The sequence below is a fragment of the Nomascus leucogenys genome, chromosome 4 (assembly GCF_006542625.1).
Source record: "Nomascus leucogenys isolate Asia chromosome 4, Asia_NLE_v1, whole genome shotgun sequence".
NCBI classification, from domain to species: Eukaryota; Metazoa; Chordata; class Mammalia; order Primates; family Hylobatidae; genus Nomascus; species Nomascus leucogenys.
In genome coordinates, this window is record NC_044384.1 from 33,116,955 (window position 1) to 33,130,351 (window position 13,397).

Below are 13,397 nucleotides of genomic sequence, written 5' to 3' on the forward strand. Positions count from 1 at the left end.
TGGCTTGCGGCCAGGAGTTCGAGACCAACTTGGGCAACATAGCTAGTCCCTGGTCTCTACAAAAAATTTAAAAAAATAGGCAAGTGTGTGGTGCATACCTGCAGTCTCAGCTACTCAAAAGGCTAAGGTGGGGGGATTGCTTGAGCCCAGGATTTTGAGGCTGCATAGAGCTATGATTGCACCACTGCACTCCAGCCTGGATGACAGAGCAAGACCATGTCTCTAAAAATAACAACACACTAGTGTGTGGGAGAGAAACGGAGCCTGCAGGAGAGGAAGCGTCTGAGCCAGGACAGGCAGCTGCATTTGGGGTTTGTCCCTGGGGAGCTTGGGGATGACAGTACAGGTGAATGGTATGAGGCCTCTAGAGCAAGCCTCCACTCCCACAGCCACTTCCCTGCTGAGCCTCCCTTGGGCCACCCTCATCCTTTTGGATTCAGCATTGCCCTGCCCCCTACAGCCACACCCTGGATATCTGTCCCTTTGGATCCTAACTGCCCTCTCCTGCACCCACTTACAAAAACTCAACTGCCCCTGAGAGAGGTCTCACCTTCATCTGCACAGGTGCGTGAGGTGTGAGGAGGCAGGTGGCCTTATGAGTCCCTTCCGTCCTTTGCAAAGCCCCAGGGTGCAAGGGTGGGGAAGCGAGGAGCCTGGGGGCACGGAGGAGTGGGCGCTCACCTCTCACTCGCGCCCTGCTTAGGTTCCACAAGCTGGAGAAGTGGCGGCGGCCGTTCTACCGCGTGCTGCAGGTGTACGAGAACGCGTCGGTGCTGCTGCCTGCCTTCTACAACACGCGCAACACCGACGTGTCCATCCGCGTCAAGTACGTGCTGGACGACTTCGAGTCGCAGCAAGCTGTCTACTACTTCCACCCGCAGTACCTGGTCAACGTGTCGCGCTACTGGCTCAGCCTGGGGGTGCGCGCCAAGCGCATCAGCACCGGCCTCATTCTGGTCACTGCGGCGCTGGAGCTCTGTGAGGAGGTGCACCTCTTCGGCTTCTGGGCCTTCCCCATGAACCCCTCGGGCCTCTACATCACTCACCACTACTATGACAACGTCAAGCCGCGTCCCGGCTTCCACGCCATGCCCTCCGAGATCTTCAACTTCCTGCACTTGCACAGCCGAGGCATCCTCCGCGTGCACACGGGCACCTGCAGCTGCTGCTGATGGCTGCCCGCCAGACTGCCCGGCAAGCGGCGTCTCCTCTCCTGCTGTCCCTCCCGGTGGAACTGGGAGCCCCGAACCGGGCAGCGTGGGGGCCTGGCGTTCAGGCTGTCTCTTCCTCCGTAGTTCACCTCTGTACTTGGATCCTGGGGTGGGGAGGTAGGGTTAGGAACCGGGGCAGAGTCAGCTCTGTGCTGAGCCTCCTGGCCTGGCCCCCACCGGTGCGTCCGCCCCGTGCCTCCACCTGCCCTGGCTAGCATGCTGCTGGGCCACACCCCAAGATCAGGGGCCCAGGGGACGGCAAGTGAATAAAGCACATTTCCACCCAATTTTGTCATCTGAGAGAGAGCACAAACTGCAGGCCCTTGTTGCAGCTGAAGGAAGGCCCTACAGAGAATGGAATCGAGAGTGGAGACAGGACACTTCACAGGACACTTGAACACAGTCAAGATTTTATTCACACTTTTGGTTCCTGAGTTTTATATCGAGGACTTAGCTGTGAATTGCTATCTAAATCTCAGAGCTTAGAAGCCAACCCAGTGACTAGACCTTCCAGTGAAGAAAGTGATCTCAAGAGGTCCAGGGACTTAACAGCCAAGCCACACCACCCGACAGGTTCTTCTGTGACACCGAGAGATCTAACGCAAGGCCTGGGTTATGTCTTAGTCAAGATGTCATCATCTGAGAAGCACCACATCCTTTCAGACACATCCTCGGACACACACGCAGTCTTGGTGCCCCCAGGTTCAATCCTGCGTTAGCTCTTTTGATGAGAAGGAAATAAACCAAACCAGCCACTTGCACTATGGCTTCCAAGCCAATGTTATTGACTCAATAAGTGCTTAGCAATTGGCTGTCTCTTTTGTCTCCCTATTTTCAGCTCCATTTAAACCAGGAGTTATTTATAAAGACCTCTTCCTCTCATGTCTCTGAATCCTGCAGGATCCTGCTGTATCGTGTTCCTCAGTCGGAACCATAGGCTCTGGGATGGAAAGCACTGACATGTCAGGCGGTGAGCTTAGCAGAGAGAAGCGAGTTGTGGCCTCCGACACCAGCATCATGGAAGCTTCTGCTGTGAAGGCGGGACTTCTCACAGCAGACCCCAGGGCCTGGGCTTGGGGCAGTCAGCCGGGCTTAGGCAGAGAGGGGTTCACATGTCATTTCACATCTGAAATTAATTCCCTTTGCTTCTCCCTGTGGTGTTTCCACCATAAATGGGATGGTGTCTAAGAGACACTGTTGGTGAACTAACTGCCTTAGAACTTAGCTTTGTGGAATCATACAATGTTAGTGCTGGGAGGAGGACTTCAGCCTACCTGCCTGGCAACCTGTCTCCCTCCTTCCTTCCTTTCTCCCTGCCTCCTCCCCTTTCTCCTTCCCTCCCTTCCTCTTTTCTTCCTCCCCTTAAACATTTCTGGAAAGCCTATTCTGTTTTGGTCTGTGGTTGGACTTAGGAAGACACAGGGATAAACAAAGGCATTATCTGTGTCTTCTGGGGGTGCAGGGCCCAGAGACTGTAGGCCCAGTCCCACATGCTGGGTGTTCCGGGAGGGTTAAGAGCTGTAAGAGTCTGTCAGGGAGTGGGATCTGCTATCCAATCACCTCACTCGAGAGGCCCCCCAGCTGAGCCAGTCAGGGACAAGAGAGCGCAGGCTTTATCCCAGGCCTCCAGGCTCCTGATCCAGGGCTCTGTTCTTGGCCAAACTTTTGTGTCTTGGCTTCGTGTTCCTGTGGGTGGGTTGTTGTGGAACCTGTGCCCTGTGCACAACACTGTTCTCAATGCTGACTCTCACCTGCATTCTGAGCTCTGGTCCCGATTGGGAAAACCTCAGGTGGCTCTGAGCCTCAGTCTGCTGGTCAGGAACGTAGGGGAGTGGCCAAGGGGATGAAATGATCCCAAACACCTGCTAAACCGGGAAGAACTGCAAAGGACAGTGGATGGTTATTACTTTCTTGAGCTCTGCCTGTTTCTCCCAGGGAGGGAATTTCTGGGAAAGATTCCAGTTAACTGAGATTTCTAGCCACTGCATGGTTAATTGAACCCAGTTCTTGAAACCATGGAATATAAAAACTAGAAGGTTCTTAAAGACCATTTTGTTCCACTTAAGGAAACAGGCCCAGAGCAAAGATGTGACCTGGGTCAAGTCATGCCTGGGGCTCTGCTGAGTGCCTGCTGTGGACAGAGCCCTCTACTGGAAGCCCTCTGGGTACTACTTATGTTCCAGATGGGCGGGCAGTGTTTGGGGGAGGCTCCCTGGTGACACGGACCTCAGGATTCCCACAGCCGAGGGTGTTGCAGGTTGGAATCTGCCCCAGCCAGGGCCCTCGTAGGAGCTGGGGATTGGAGCATTGAGATCCAGCCCACAGAGGAGTTGGGACACCTGGCTGCTGGCAATATTCCTGCCTGTGGGTCTTAGGGCCAGTCCTTCCTCTCCCTCAATGTCTCAGTTTCCTCATCTCTACAACTAGAAGCTTTGTAAAATCTTCAGGGTCTGTACAATCTCCTTATTTTGGGGGGACATTCATGATGAATGGATCTAAGCCATAATTAATATTTCTTATTATAATAGCTAGCATTTATCATGCTCTCCTTCTGTGCCAGGCCCTACGTTAAGCACTTTTCCTATATTATCTCCTGTAATCATCACGAGACCCCTTTGGGTAAGGAGGCTCCCATTGTACAGATGAGGAGACCGAGGCTTAGAGCAATTCCAGGACTTGCCCTTGGTCAGGCACCCAATGGAGGGAACTGCACCCAGATCTGTAGAGCCCCAAAGTCTGTGCTCCAAACCTCTGTCTTACCTTCCCAGACAGTGACACCAGAACATGAGGGATCCCGACCAAGATGCCCCTGCAGGATATTACGGGGCCCTCCTCCAGGGACAAATGCTCTAGGAGGCCATCATCGTCCAGGAAGCAGTCTGTGCTTATAGGTGCCTCTCCCTAACCCTGCCCCCTAGAGAAGTAGCGACTTACCCACAGTGGCATTGGAGGGGAACTGAGGCCATCGTCACATTTTTAAGGTGAGGAAAGATGCCAGAAATAATAGCACATGTTAAGTGACAACACGAATGACTTGCCCAGGGCTATATGGCCAGCTTGTGGCTCAACTGGGACTCACCAGTCTCCTGACTTTCAGGATATAGTTTTTCTCCTGCAGCCAGTGTTTATAAGAAAAACATTTTTTCAAGGGCTCAGAGAGATCTGGTGTTGACTCTGGAAGGCTTCTGCCATGTTCCTCCACAGCGCTGTCACCACGCCACTATGCAGTGCAGACTACCCATTGAATTATTATTTAAGGGAAATCGATTCCCCGTAAACAAAACAACCATCATGTCTTCCTTTGTGCTAAATCCACTGCTCCAGGCTTGAAAGGCAAAAAAACAAGCAAATGACTCAGTGCTTAGCCAAGCACAAAGAAAGGTGGCTCAAGGTCAGAGGCAGCCTCTGAGACCATTTCAGCAACGCTGCTGCGGCAGCTCTACCCACTAATCACCTGGTGCCCAGAGACAGCATGTGCTCATCGCCCTTGACTTTGCTGAGAGCAGGGAGGAAGCAGAGCAGTGCTTAGAAACAATTGAGGCAGAGTAGAGTGCTGGCCAATTTAGTGAGTGAATTGGTGAATAAATTATATTTATTGAGTGCTCATGTTGTGCCAGGCATGGTGCCAGGTGCCGGGGAACTAGTGATGAACAAAACGTCGTCCCTGCCCTCTGAGAGTTTGTGGTCTGGTATGTGTGTGTGTGCAGATGTTAAATGAAGAATCCCACAAACATACATGGGAGCTGGTTGTGCTGAACACTGTCAAATCCAGTCTCAGGGACAGTTATCTGGGAGAGGAGGAGGAGGAGGGGATGACCAAAGTCAATTCTGAATTCTGAAGGTTGGCAGCATAAAAAGTGTAACCAGCAAAGCAGCGAATACTTCTCAGATAGCACCCTTGACATCCGTGTAACATTTGACAAGGTTAGCCTCTCTGGTCTTTTTTGTTTGTTTGTTTGAGAGAGTCTCCCTCTGTCACCCAGGCTAGAGTGTGGTGATGTAAATATGGCTCACTGCAGCCTCGACACCTGGGTTCAAGTGATCCTCCCACCTCAGCCTCCCAAGTAGCTAGGACCACAGACATGTGCCATTACTCCCAGCTAATTTGAAAAATTTTTTTTTTTTTTTGTAGAAACGGGGTTTTGCTATGTTGACGAGGCTAGTCTCGAACTCCTGAGCTCAAGCAATCCTCCTGCCTTGACCTCCCAAAGTGCTGGGATTACAGGTGTGAGCCACTGTGCCCAGTCTCTCTGGTCTTTCTAAAGTCCTCTCCTCTTCTGTTTTCCAACTGTTCTTCCCTGTCTTTCCTCCTGTCCCTCTGAATGCCCCTTCTCAGGTTCCTTTGTGGATTCATCTTCCATGAAGCTTCCTCAGGGTTCTCTTCTCTTTCTAGGAGCATTCCTGCAGAAATCTCATCTATTCACAGCCTTAAGTGTCTCCTGCCTTGGCATCTTAAGCCCTCTACCTGCAGGCCAGTCCTCCCTAGGAGCATTGGAGGCATGCTCACTGTGGCTTCCTGCATGTCTGTGTCTGCACAGCATCTCAGACCTCAACATCTCCTCAACTGGTATAGTTAAAAGAACAATCTGAACTCAGAGTCTCCTCCTACGACTTCATAGCTGTGTGAACTTGGGGGAGCTCCGGAAGCCCCTGGAGGCTCTGGACTCATCATCTGAAATGAGGACAGGATACCAACCTCAACAGCTGTTGCAAAGCTAAGTGAAATAGTGTTGCACAATGCCTAGCACAGTGCCCAGCACAAACTAGACACTAGCAAGCACAGGTTGCCTTGGCCCAAAACTTGGATCACCTTTGCCTCTTCCTTCTCCTTCACTCTTTATGTCTATTTGTTCACCGTATCTTGTCAATTCCAACGCATAAACATCCCTTTAAGTCATTCCCTCTCTGCAACCCCTCTGCTACTGCCCTAAGCCAGACCCTTCTGATGGATCTTTCTGCTTTCAGAGAATAACCTTCCAAAAATACCTTTTGTGGGGCCCATTGCCTGCCTGTACCATAAACTTCAGGTTCTTTACCAAGTCATGCAGTCAGTGTCCCAAGCTGGCTTACACACCTTCCCAGAGATCCTCCTGCCACCTCCCTGCCCTATCCCATACTATTCCAGGCACCTTTTCACACTCTGTTCAAACACCCGGAATGGCCCTCACACTCCTAAGTTCCTCTCTCCTTCGTTTTATCTGGCCGCTTTTGCAGAAGTCAGGTAATGGCCCCCTGCATCCTCCCCTCTAGAGACCTGGGCTGGGCACTGTCTCCTCTGTGCTTCTGCTGCAACCATCACCGACTCCGTTAGGACATCCTCACAGCACACAGCATAAGGGCCTGTGTGTCCTTGATAGAAGGTTTGCCTTCTCCCCAAGGGAAGACACAATATCTAAGCTCATTTTGTACTGCCAGCACTGGCAGGGAAGCACATGCCATGGCCACTCAACATGTGTTTACTACAGTAATGAGGTCTCTGGTTCCTGGGGGACTCCAGCAGTTCAGGAGACCCCACTAATAAACCGAGTAACACCTTGGGGAAATTGTCAGCTGAGGAGAGTCCTCTATTGATTTTTTTCTACCTAGCACATCCCAGGAAGGCAGAGACTCCTCCTGCCTGTCCGGGGGAGCTCGGGGCTCAGGAGGCTGAAATGTCTGTCTAGTGGGGGCTTATGGGCTCGGCTAGCCTCTTTTTGTCTTCCCTCGTTATAATCCTGCTCATCTGCTTTTTGCTGGCTAGCCAATCCTTTTTCCTCTAGTTTAAATGAAAGAAGGGAGAGACATTTTTTGTGTTTCTTCTTCTCTACTTCTTCCCTTCCTCAGAGCCACACAAACATGTCAGGATCTTACATCACTGTGGCCGAGGTGCAGCCTAAGAAGCAATGTAAGAGGGATTTATCAACGGTGTTTCAAAAACTAGAGGAACATGCTGAATGCTTTGGCTGGGAAACAGGTGAGCTGAGCTTTGCAGGATGTCTGCTCCACATGCCCAGGGGAAGGCCAGGAGCATGGGGTTGTTTCCTGGGGGAGAAAAGGTGCTGCTTCTCTGAGCTCAACATACGCCCTGACCTAGTCTCCTCCCTGTAACCAGAGCACCCTCTGGGAAGAGGCTAACTGTGGCTCAGGGGTCAGATGAGGCCAGGTGAGGGGTGCACCAGTGGCCAGGGTGTGCCTTGGTCTATTGTTTAGAGGTCTAGTCAAACGAGGCCAGTCCGTGGAGGCTGATTCCATCCTACAGGGCATCCTAATAAACCAGTGTGATCTTCAAAGGGTAGACTGGATAGATCTACAGTGTGATCTTCAAAGGGTAGACTGGATAGATCTACAGTATAGATCTACAGTCTAACCTTTGAAGATCACATGGGTTTATTAGGATGCCCTGTAGGATGGCCTTCTGATGGCCTGCATCAGAATCACCTGGGTGCTTGTTAAAACTATGGACTGAGAACCTGGGGGAGAGGTGGTGCCTGGGAATCAGCATGTGTGAGGCCCTATCTGTTCCCTGAACATACAACTGCTTGTGGTTCAGAAGTTGCCGCCAGTTGAGTGGCCATGTATGGCTTGAAATTCAGACTGGAGCCTTGAGTAGGAAAATAATGAAAAGAAGAATTTGGCACACAACCCAACTTCTGCCTTTTCTGTACATACAAATATAATATATAACCCACTATGTACCTAGCAACAAAAATCAAGTGCTCGGGAATCTAACATTTACAAAATTGGTTTTGCTTTAACACGAACAAAGATTTCTTTTTCATTTGCAATTATGGTAAAATACACATAACATAGAATTTATCATCTTAACCATTTTTAAGTGTACAGTTCAGTAATGATAAGTACATTCACACTGTTGTATATTCTGTCTCTGGAACTCTTCTCATCTTGCAAAACGAAAACTTTAAACCCATTAAATGACAAGTCTTCACTTCCCCCTTCCCCAGCCCCTGGCAATCGCAATTCTACTTTCTTTCTCTATGAATTTTACTGCTCTAGGTCCCTCATATAAGTAGAATCATATAATATTTGTCTTTCTGATGACTGGCTTATTTCACTTAGCATAGTATACCAAAGACTTCTTAGAATCACTTAGGTGCAAGCAGCTCTCAAATGACATTAACTGTTTTGGGTGTCCCTAAAGCAGAAATCTGATTTTTGTTTTTGTTTTTGCCTTGGGCAGTTGTTCTGGGCTGGTTGTTGGACCCTGGCTTCCTGAGACCTTGACCCCTTTGCTGAGGGAGAGTGCAGAGCTGGCCTTGCTCTGCCACCTGGGCTCCACCGTCCTGGCCAGCATGTCCTGAGAGACAATAGCCTTGCTGATCTTTTAGAAGTCTTTATTTTCCCCTGCACAATCTCTTCTGAGAATATATATATTTTTTTATTTCAAAGGAAAAAAACCAAAAACAAAAACATACACTTCCATGACTTAGCTGTCGGCCACAAAAGCCAGAAATCAGTGACTCTCTCTTCAGTCGAAGATGGTTCCCATGGCAACAAATCTCTCATTTCCTTCAATTAAATGATCTGCTCAGCTTTGGGGTAAAAGTTCTGTTTTCTCTAGAATTGCCATTTGCAACCTTGTGTGTACATAGGAATCACCTGAAAGTCTCTATAAAATAATCCCCAAGCCAGGTCCTTAACTTCCCAGAGAATCTGATTCAGCAGGCCTGGGGATAGGGCCTGGTATCCTTATTTTCAAAGATCTCATTAAGTGGTTCTATCTCGCATGATTGGGAGTCATTACCCTAAGGCAGGCAGTCTATGCCTTGGTGTACGTTGTAGTCGTCTGAAGAGCTTTAAGAAATTTTCATGCAACCCCATCCCTTGACATTCTGAGTCAGGTGGTCTGAGATGTGACCTGAATATTAGGATTTCACAAATTCTCCAGATGTTTCTAATGTGCAGCCAGCCTTGAGAACCACTATTCTAGGTCAGCAGTTCTCAAATTGGAGCCTGCCTCAGAATCTCTTGGAGAGCTCCTTGATTATGGGCCCCGCCCCAGAGTCTCATTTGATGAGGCCAGGGTGGAGCCTCTCTAACAAGTTGCCAGGTGATGCTGATGCCAGTCCAGGGACTGCACTTGGAGGCTCATGGCTCTAGATGATTCTTTAATGAGATTGGCCCTGTTCTGCTGCCCTGTTCTTTTTCCTGGTTGGGGGTTGGTGGACCCTTCCTTCCCTCAGTCTGATTCAGGTGTGAGACTTCTTAAAGGTACCAACTTTTCTTTTTCTGAACATTTTAGCATTCAGATAAACATTATGACATATTTTTAAAGAAAAGTAACATAGATTTCTTCTCCCAGGGCTAGGAGCCTCAGAGTCTGCCTGAATTAAGAATTTATCTGTGCGTAAGATTAGGATGCATTTTGTGATCTGAGCTAAGGGGTTGGTGGGTCTGCAGCAATAGGTTCAGCCTGTGCCTGGGTGAGGGTCACCTTGTGACCGGCGCTGGGTAGGATCTGAGTGCCACACACTTGGCTCTCTAGCATGGGGAGGACCTGTCTGGTCCACCTGGCAGAAAGCCTGGTTTTCTGATGCAGACCCAGCCCTCTGCCCACCTCCACATCTGTGCACAAACATGGAAGGTAGCAATGAGGAAACACACCACAGCACCAGGACTGCCGTGAGCCCAGGAGCTAGGGTTCGAGCCTGACTTCTTTATGCATTTCCTTTTCTATCATACTTTGGAACAGGCTTGAGCTGAAACCAGAGAGTTAGTACCTGGTTTCTGCCTCAATCTATTCTCCCTCCTCCAAAGATGCCCCCAGCAATGTGGGCAACTTCAACCCCCATGAGAGCTCAGAATTCCACATTCAGCCACAAAGTTGCCAAGAACCTCTGGAGATCTCAAAGACTTATTAAAAGTGGCAATGGTTACTGTTTTACTGAAGCAGGGTGAAAACACAACTCACTTCCTAGGATCGAACCCAGCAAATTCACTCAGCCCCCAGGTAACCGAGGACTCAGTTGAAGGAAAATAATTTTGAGCCCCTGAAAATAGAAGCTATAAAGCTGTGTGCAAGGGCCAACCATTTTGCTAACATCATATATCTCATGGCATTTGCTTTGATTTTAAATTCAGTTCTAGTGAACTTGGTTCTGGTTTCTAATGACAAAGCAAACTAAGAGAATGATGACAGGTGCTTGATAAAGCAAGAAGTGGCAGCTAATAGCCTAAATTGTGATGGCATTAAGAAGACCAAAACTAGTTTGCTTGTTCAACGACAGCTTGTCTTTGGAAAAAAAAAAAAAAACTACATTAAGGATAAGAAAATATGTCCAGACATGGTGGCTCACATCTGTAATCCCAGCATTTTGGGAGGCTGAGGCGGGAGATCGCTTGAGCTCAAGAGTTGACGACCAGCCTGGGAAACATGGCGAAACCCTGTCTCAACAAAGAATACAAAAGCACACCTGTGGTCAGTCCCAGCTACTCGCGAGGTTGAGGTGGGAGACTGGCTTGAGCCCAGAGGCAGAGGTTGCAGTGAGCTGAGATCATACCACTACACTCCAGCCTGGGTGACAGAGCCAGACCCTGTCTCAAAATAATAATTTAAAAAGACCAAAACTAAATACATATCTCAGGAACCATCAAGTAGCCTGAGGTCACTGGTCATTTAGTGGGGAAGAGAGGGAGAATATGTTATAATAATCCTGGGAGCAACACAGCATTTCAGCTCAGTTCACCCTGTGACATCCAGGACATGCAGAGGTAAAAAAGCGTTCCAACACTGTTCAATACACTGTCTAAGAAGGCAGGGCTGCGTTTTATCCACTTTAGAATTATTTCCATCCCCAAACACTTAAAATGCTTTCACAAAAGTCTTGGTGCTTAAAAGATAAACGCTCAGTGACCTGGAAGTTCACATAAATGAAACAGTTGATAATCTGATGATGCAGGATAGGTGAGATGGGTAAACTCACTCTTTTTTTTTGAGATGGAGTCTCACTCTGTCACCCAGGCTGGAGTGCAGTGGTGTGATCTCGGCTCACGGCAACCTCCACCTCCCGGGTTCAAGTGATTCTCCTGCCTCAGCCTCCCGAGTAGCTGGGATTACAGGTGCCCACCACTATGCCCAGCTAATTTTTGGTATTTTTAGTAGAGATGGGGCCAACATTTTGGCCAGGCTGGTTGTGAACACCTGACCTCGTGATTCGCCCACCTCGGCCTCCCAAAGTGCTGGGATTATAGGTGTGGGCCACCGCACCCGGCCAAACTCACTCTTGAAGTTAACATTTCCCCCCCTGACATTGGAGACTCTCCTGCTACCTCTCTCCTAAGAAAAAAGGGCAGGTGGTGGGGGGACAAGCCCCTTCCACCTTCCCACCTCTAAGGGACTTTGCAGTGTGGGTGAAGGTGTGGCTGGTCATCCTCTTTCTGCACCTCTGATTCTGCTTGTGTTGTCTTTATTGTGTGGGGCAGGAGGGTCACAACTTCAGCTAGGGGTGTGCTGGCTCTGCAGTGACTCAGGCCTGGGTGTTTTTTGGTGAATTTAAGAACCATTTTTGGCAGAAAAGTGACACTTTTACTCTCTCCACACCTTCACCATCCATTTTCTTACTGGACTTCGCTGTGTTCCTGCAAGGAGGACAGGGCAGAGAGTAGCAACCCTCCTTGCCGAGGCTCAGAAAGATAGTGTGGTGTGCCCAGGGCACCCATGGTGAGTGGCGGACATCTCCTCTTGGGTGCCCAGTCTTCCTCAAGGTGGGAGGGACTGGAGGGCAGGGGATGGTGGCCAGTGTCTCGCTCTAGCCCTCTAAGGCACCTTTTTCTCCCCTCTGAAGTTGTTAGGCTGATCTGGAGTCTGCTCTAGGCCTGGGCTTCACCCTGGCCTCATGCCCTGCCCAGCACCTGTGTGGAGGGACCTGTTCGTATTCATTCCTCTTTGGGGGCCAAGCTCAGGGCACCCGAACCAGCAGCCTTGGGTGGCTGAACCTAGTGGGACAGAAGGGAGGCAGTTGTATCTGGCAGAGTCACCCAAGGCCACAGGCCTGAGCAAAGCAGGAGAGCAGGGTAAGCTGGGGTCAGGGACCGTGGTGCTGGCCCCCTGCTGCTCTGGCCATGTGGGAGGCAGCTTGGGGGGGGTCCCAAGTGGCAGCTCCTCCCAGCCTACCCTGGACTCCTGAGCCCATTGTCCTGTACTCTTCTACAGTGGGACATCTGGCCCTCACTGTGGCTGGCTTCAGGGCAAGTCCCTCTGCTCAAGATCACTTTATGGGGCAGCTGGTGCCCCCTGGGGCTCCCACACTCTGCACATACAATTTAGGGAACTGGCAGGGTCTTGGTGGCCTGCAGCTTCCCTTTCTGGAACCGACTCGCCCCCCATCAGAGAGCCATAACTCTTCTTCAATACAGTATTGTTTGAATTTTGAAGTATATGCATTTGTCTATGTATTTTCTTAAAGATTAACAGTATCTCAATAAGCATACAATGGATTGTTCAATGGTACGGTTTGGAACCCATCCCCCGCCACTTCCCTCTCCAAATAAAGCCAGGACAGACGCTGGAGTCAGCACAGGAGCTGTGGAAACCTTTTGCCCTGGAGCCAGGTGCCTGTGGCTGTGCCTGGGAGTGGCTTCAGCCCAGGTTTGGTGTCAGTTTCCTGGCAGCCCTGCCCAGGAGCCTGCATGAAGGCAGCCGGATCTCTCTCTGAGTGGCTGGTGCACCGGCTCATTTCTGAGTGGCCTCCTGCATGTGAAGAAAAAGCGGCCACGTGGCATGCCTCCCTTCCTCAGCCCCTTCCCTCCCTTGCTTTCCTCTCAAAGAGCCAAGTCACACTGCATCGCGCTCCGTGGAGCCTTTCCCGATGGAGAAGAGAAGGGAGGCCTGAGACGTCCTTTGCTGGGATGTGGAGAAACACCATCTATATGAAAAGCCCCTTGCTTGCTCTGCTGATTTTCTCCCTACCCTGGCCCTGGAGAGAAAAGCTGTGCCATTCAAAGACAGTTTGGGGACATGGGGGCTGCAGGCCTGATCTTATTTTTATGCAAATTTTGTTCTGGGAGCAGTGGTTTATACAAACTCCTGTAGCATAATTCCAGCTTGTGTGTGGCTGTCCTTGAGTAGTGATTCTGAAGTGATGACTGTGATGCTATGCCTAAAAACAACATCAGGGTACTTTGTATCTGTCACTATGTTTGAACGGCCCTCAGTTTCTATCTAATAAAACCAGTCAAATGGTTCATCTA

At 49.9% G+C, this 13,397-nt stretch overlaps 1 protein-coding gene across 4 annotated transcripts in view; it reads left to right on the forward strand.

Moving 5' to 3' along the window:
- The window catches only part of ST8SIA5 (ST8 alpha-N-acetyl-neuraminide alpha-2,8-sialyltransferase 5), an 88,897-nt gene extending 75,500 nt beyond the window's left edge, over window positions 1-13,397 (forward strand). For 3 of the 4 annotated variants that reach the window (XM_030810494.1, XM_030810493.1, XM_030810495.1), the window contains one exon: window positions 704-13,390. In XM_030810494.1, coding sequence (XP_030666354.1) covers window positions 704-1,172 — 469 coding nt within the window. In that variant the 3' untranslated portion in view covers window positions 1,173-13,390. Of the gene's footprint in view, window positions 1-703 lie in introns of all 4 variants that reach the window. The other variant, XM_030810492.1, reaches the window with a different exon arrangement.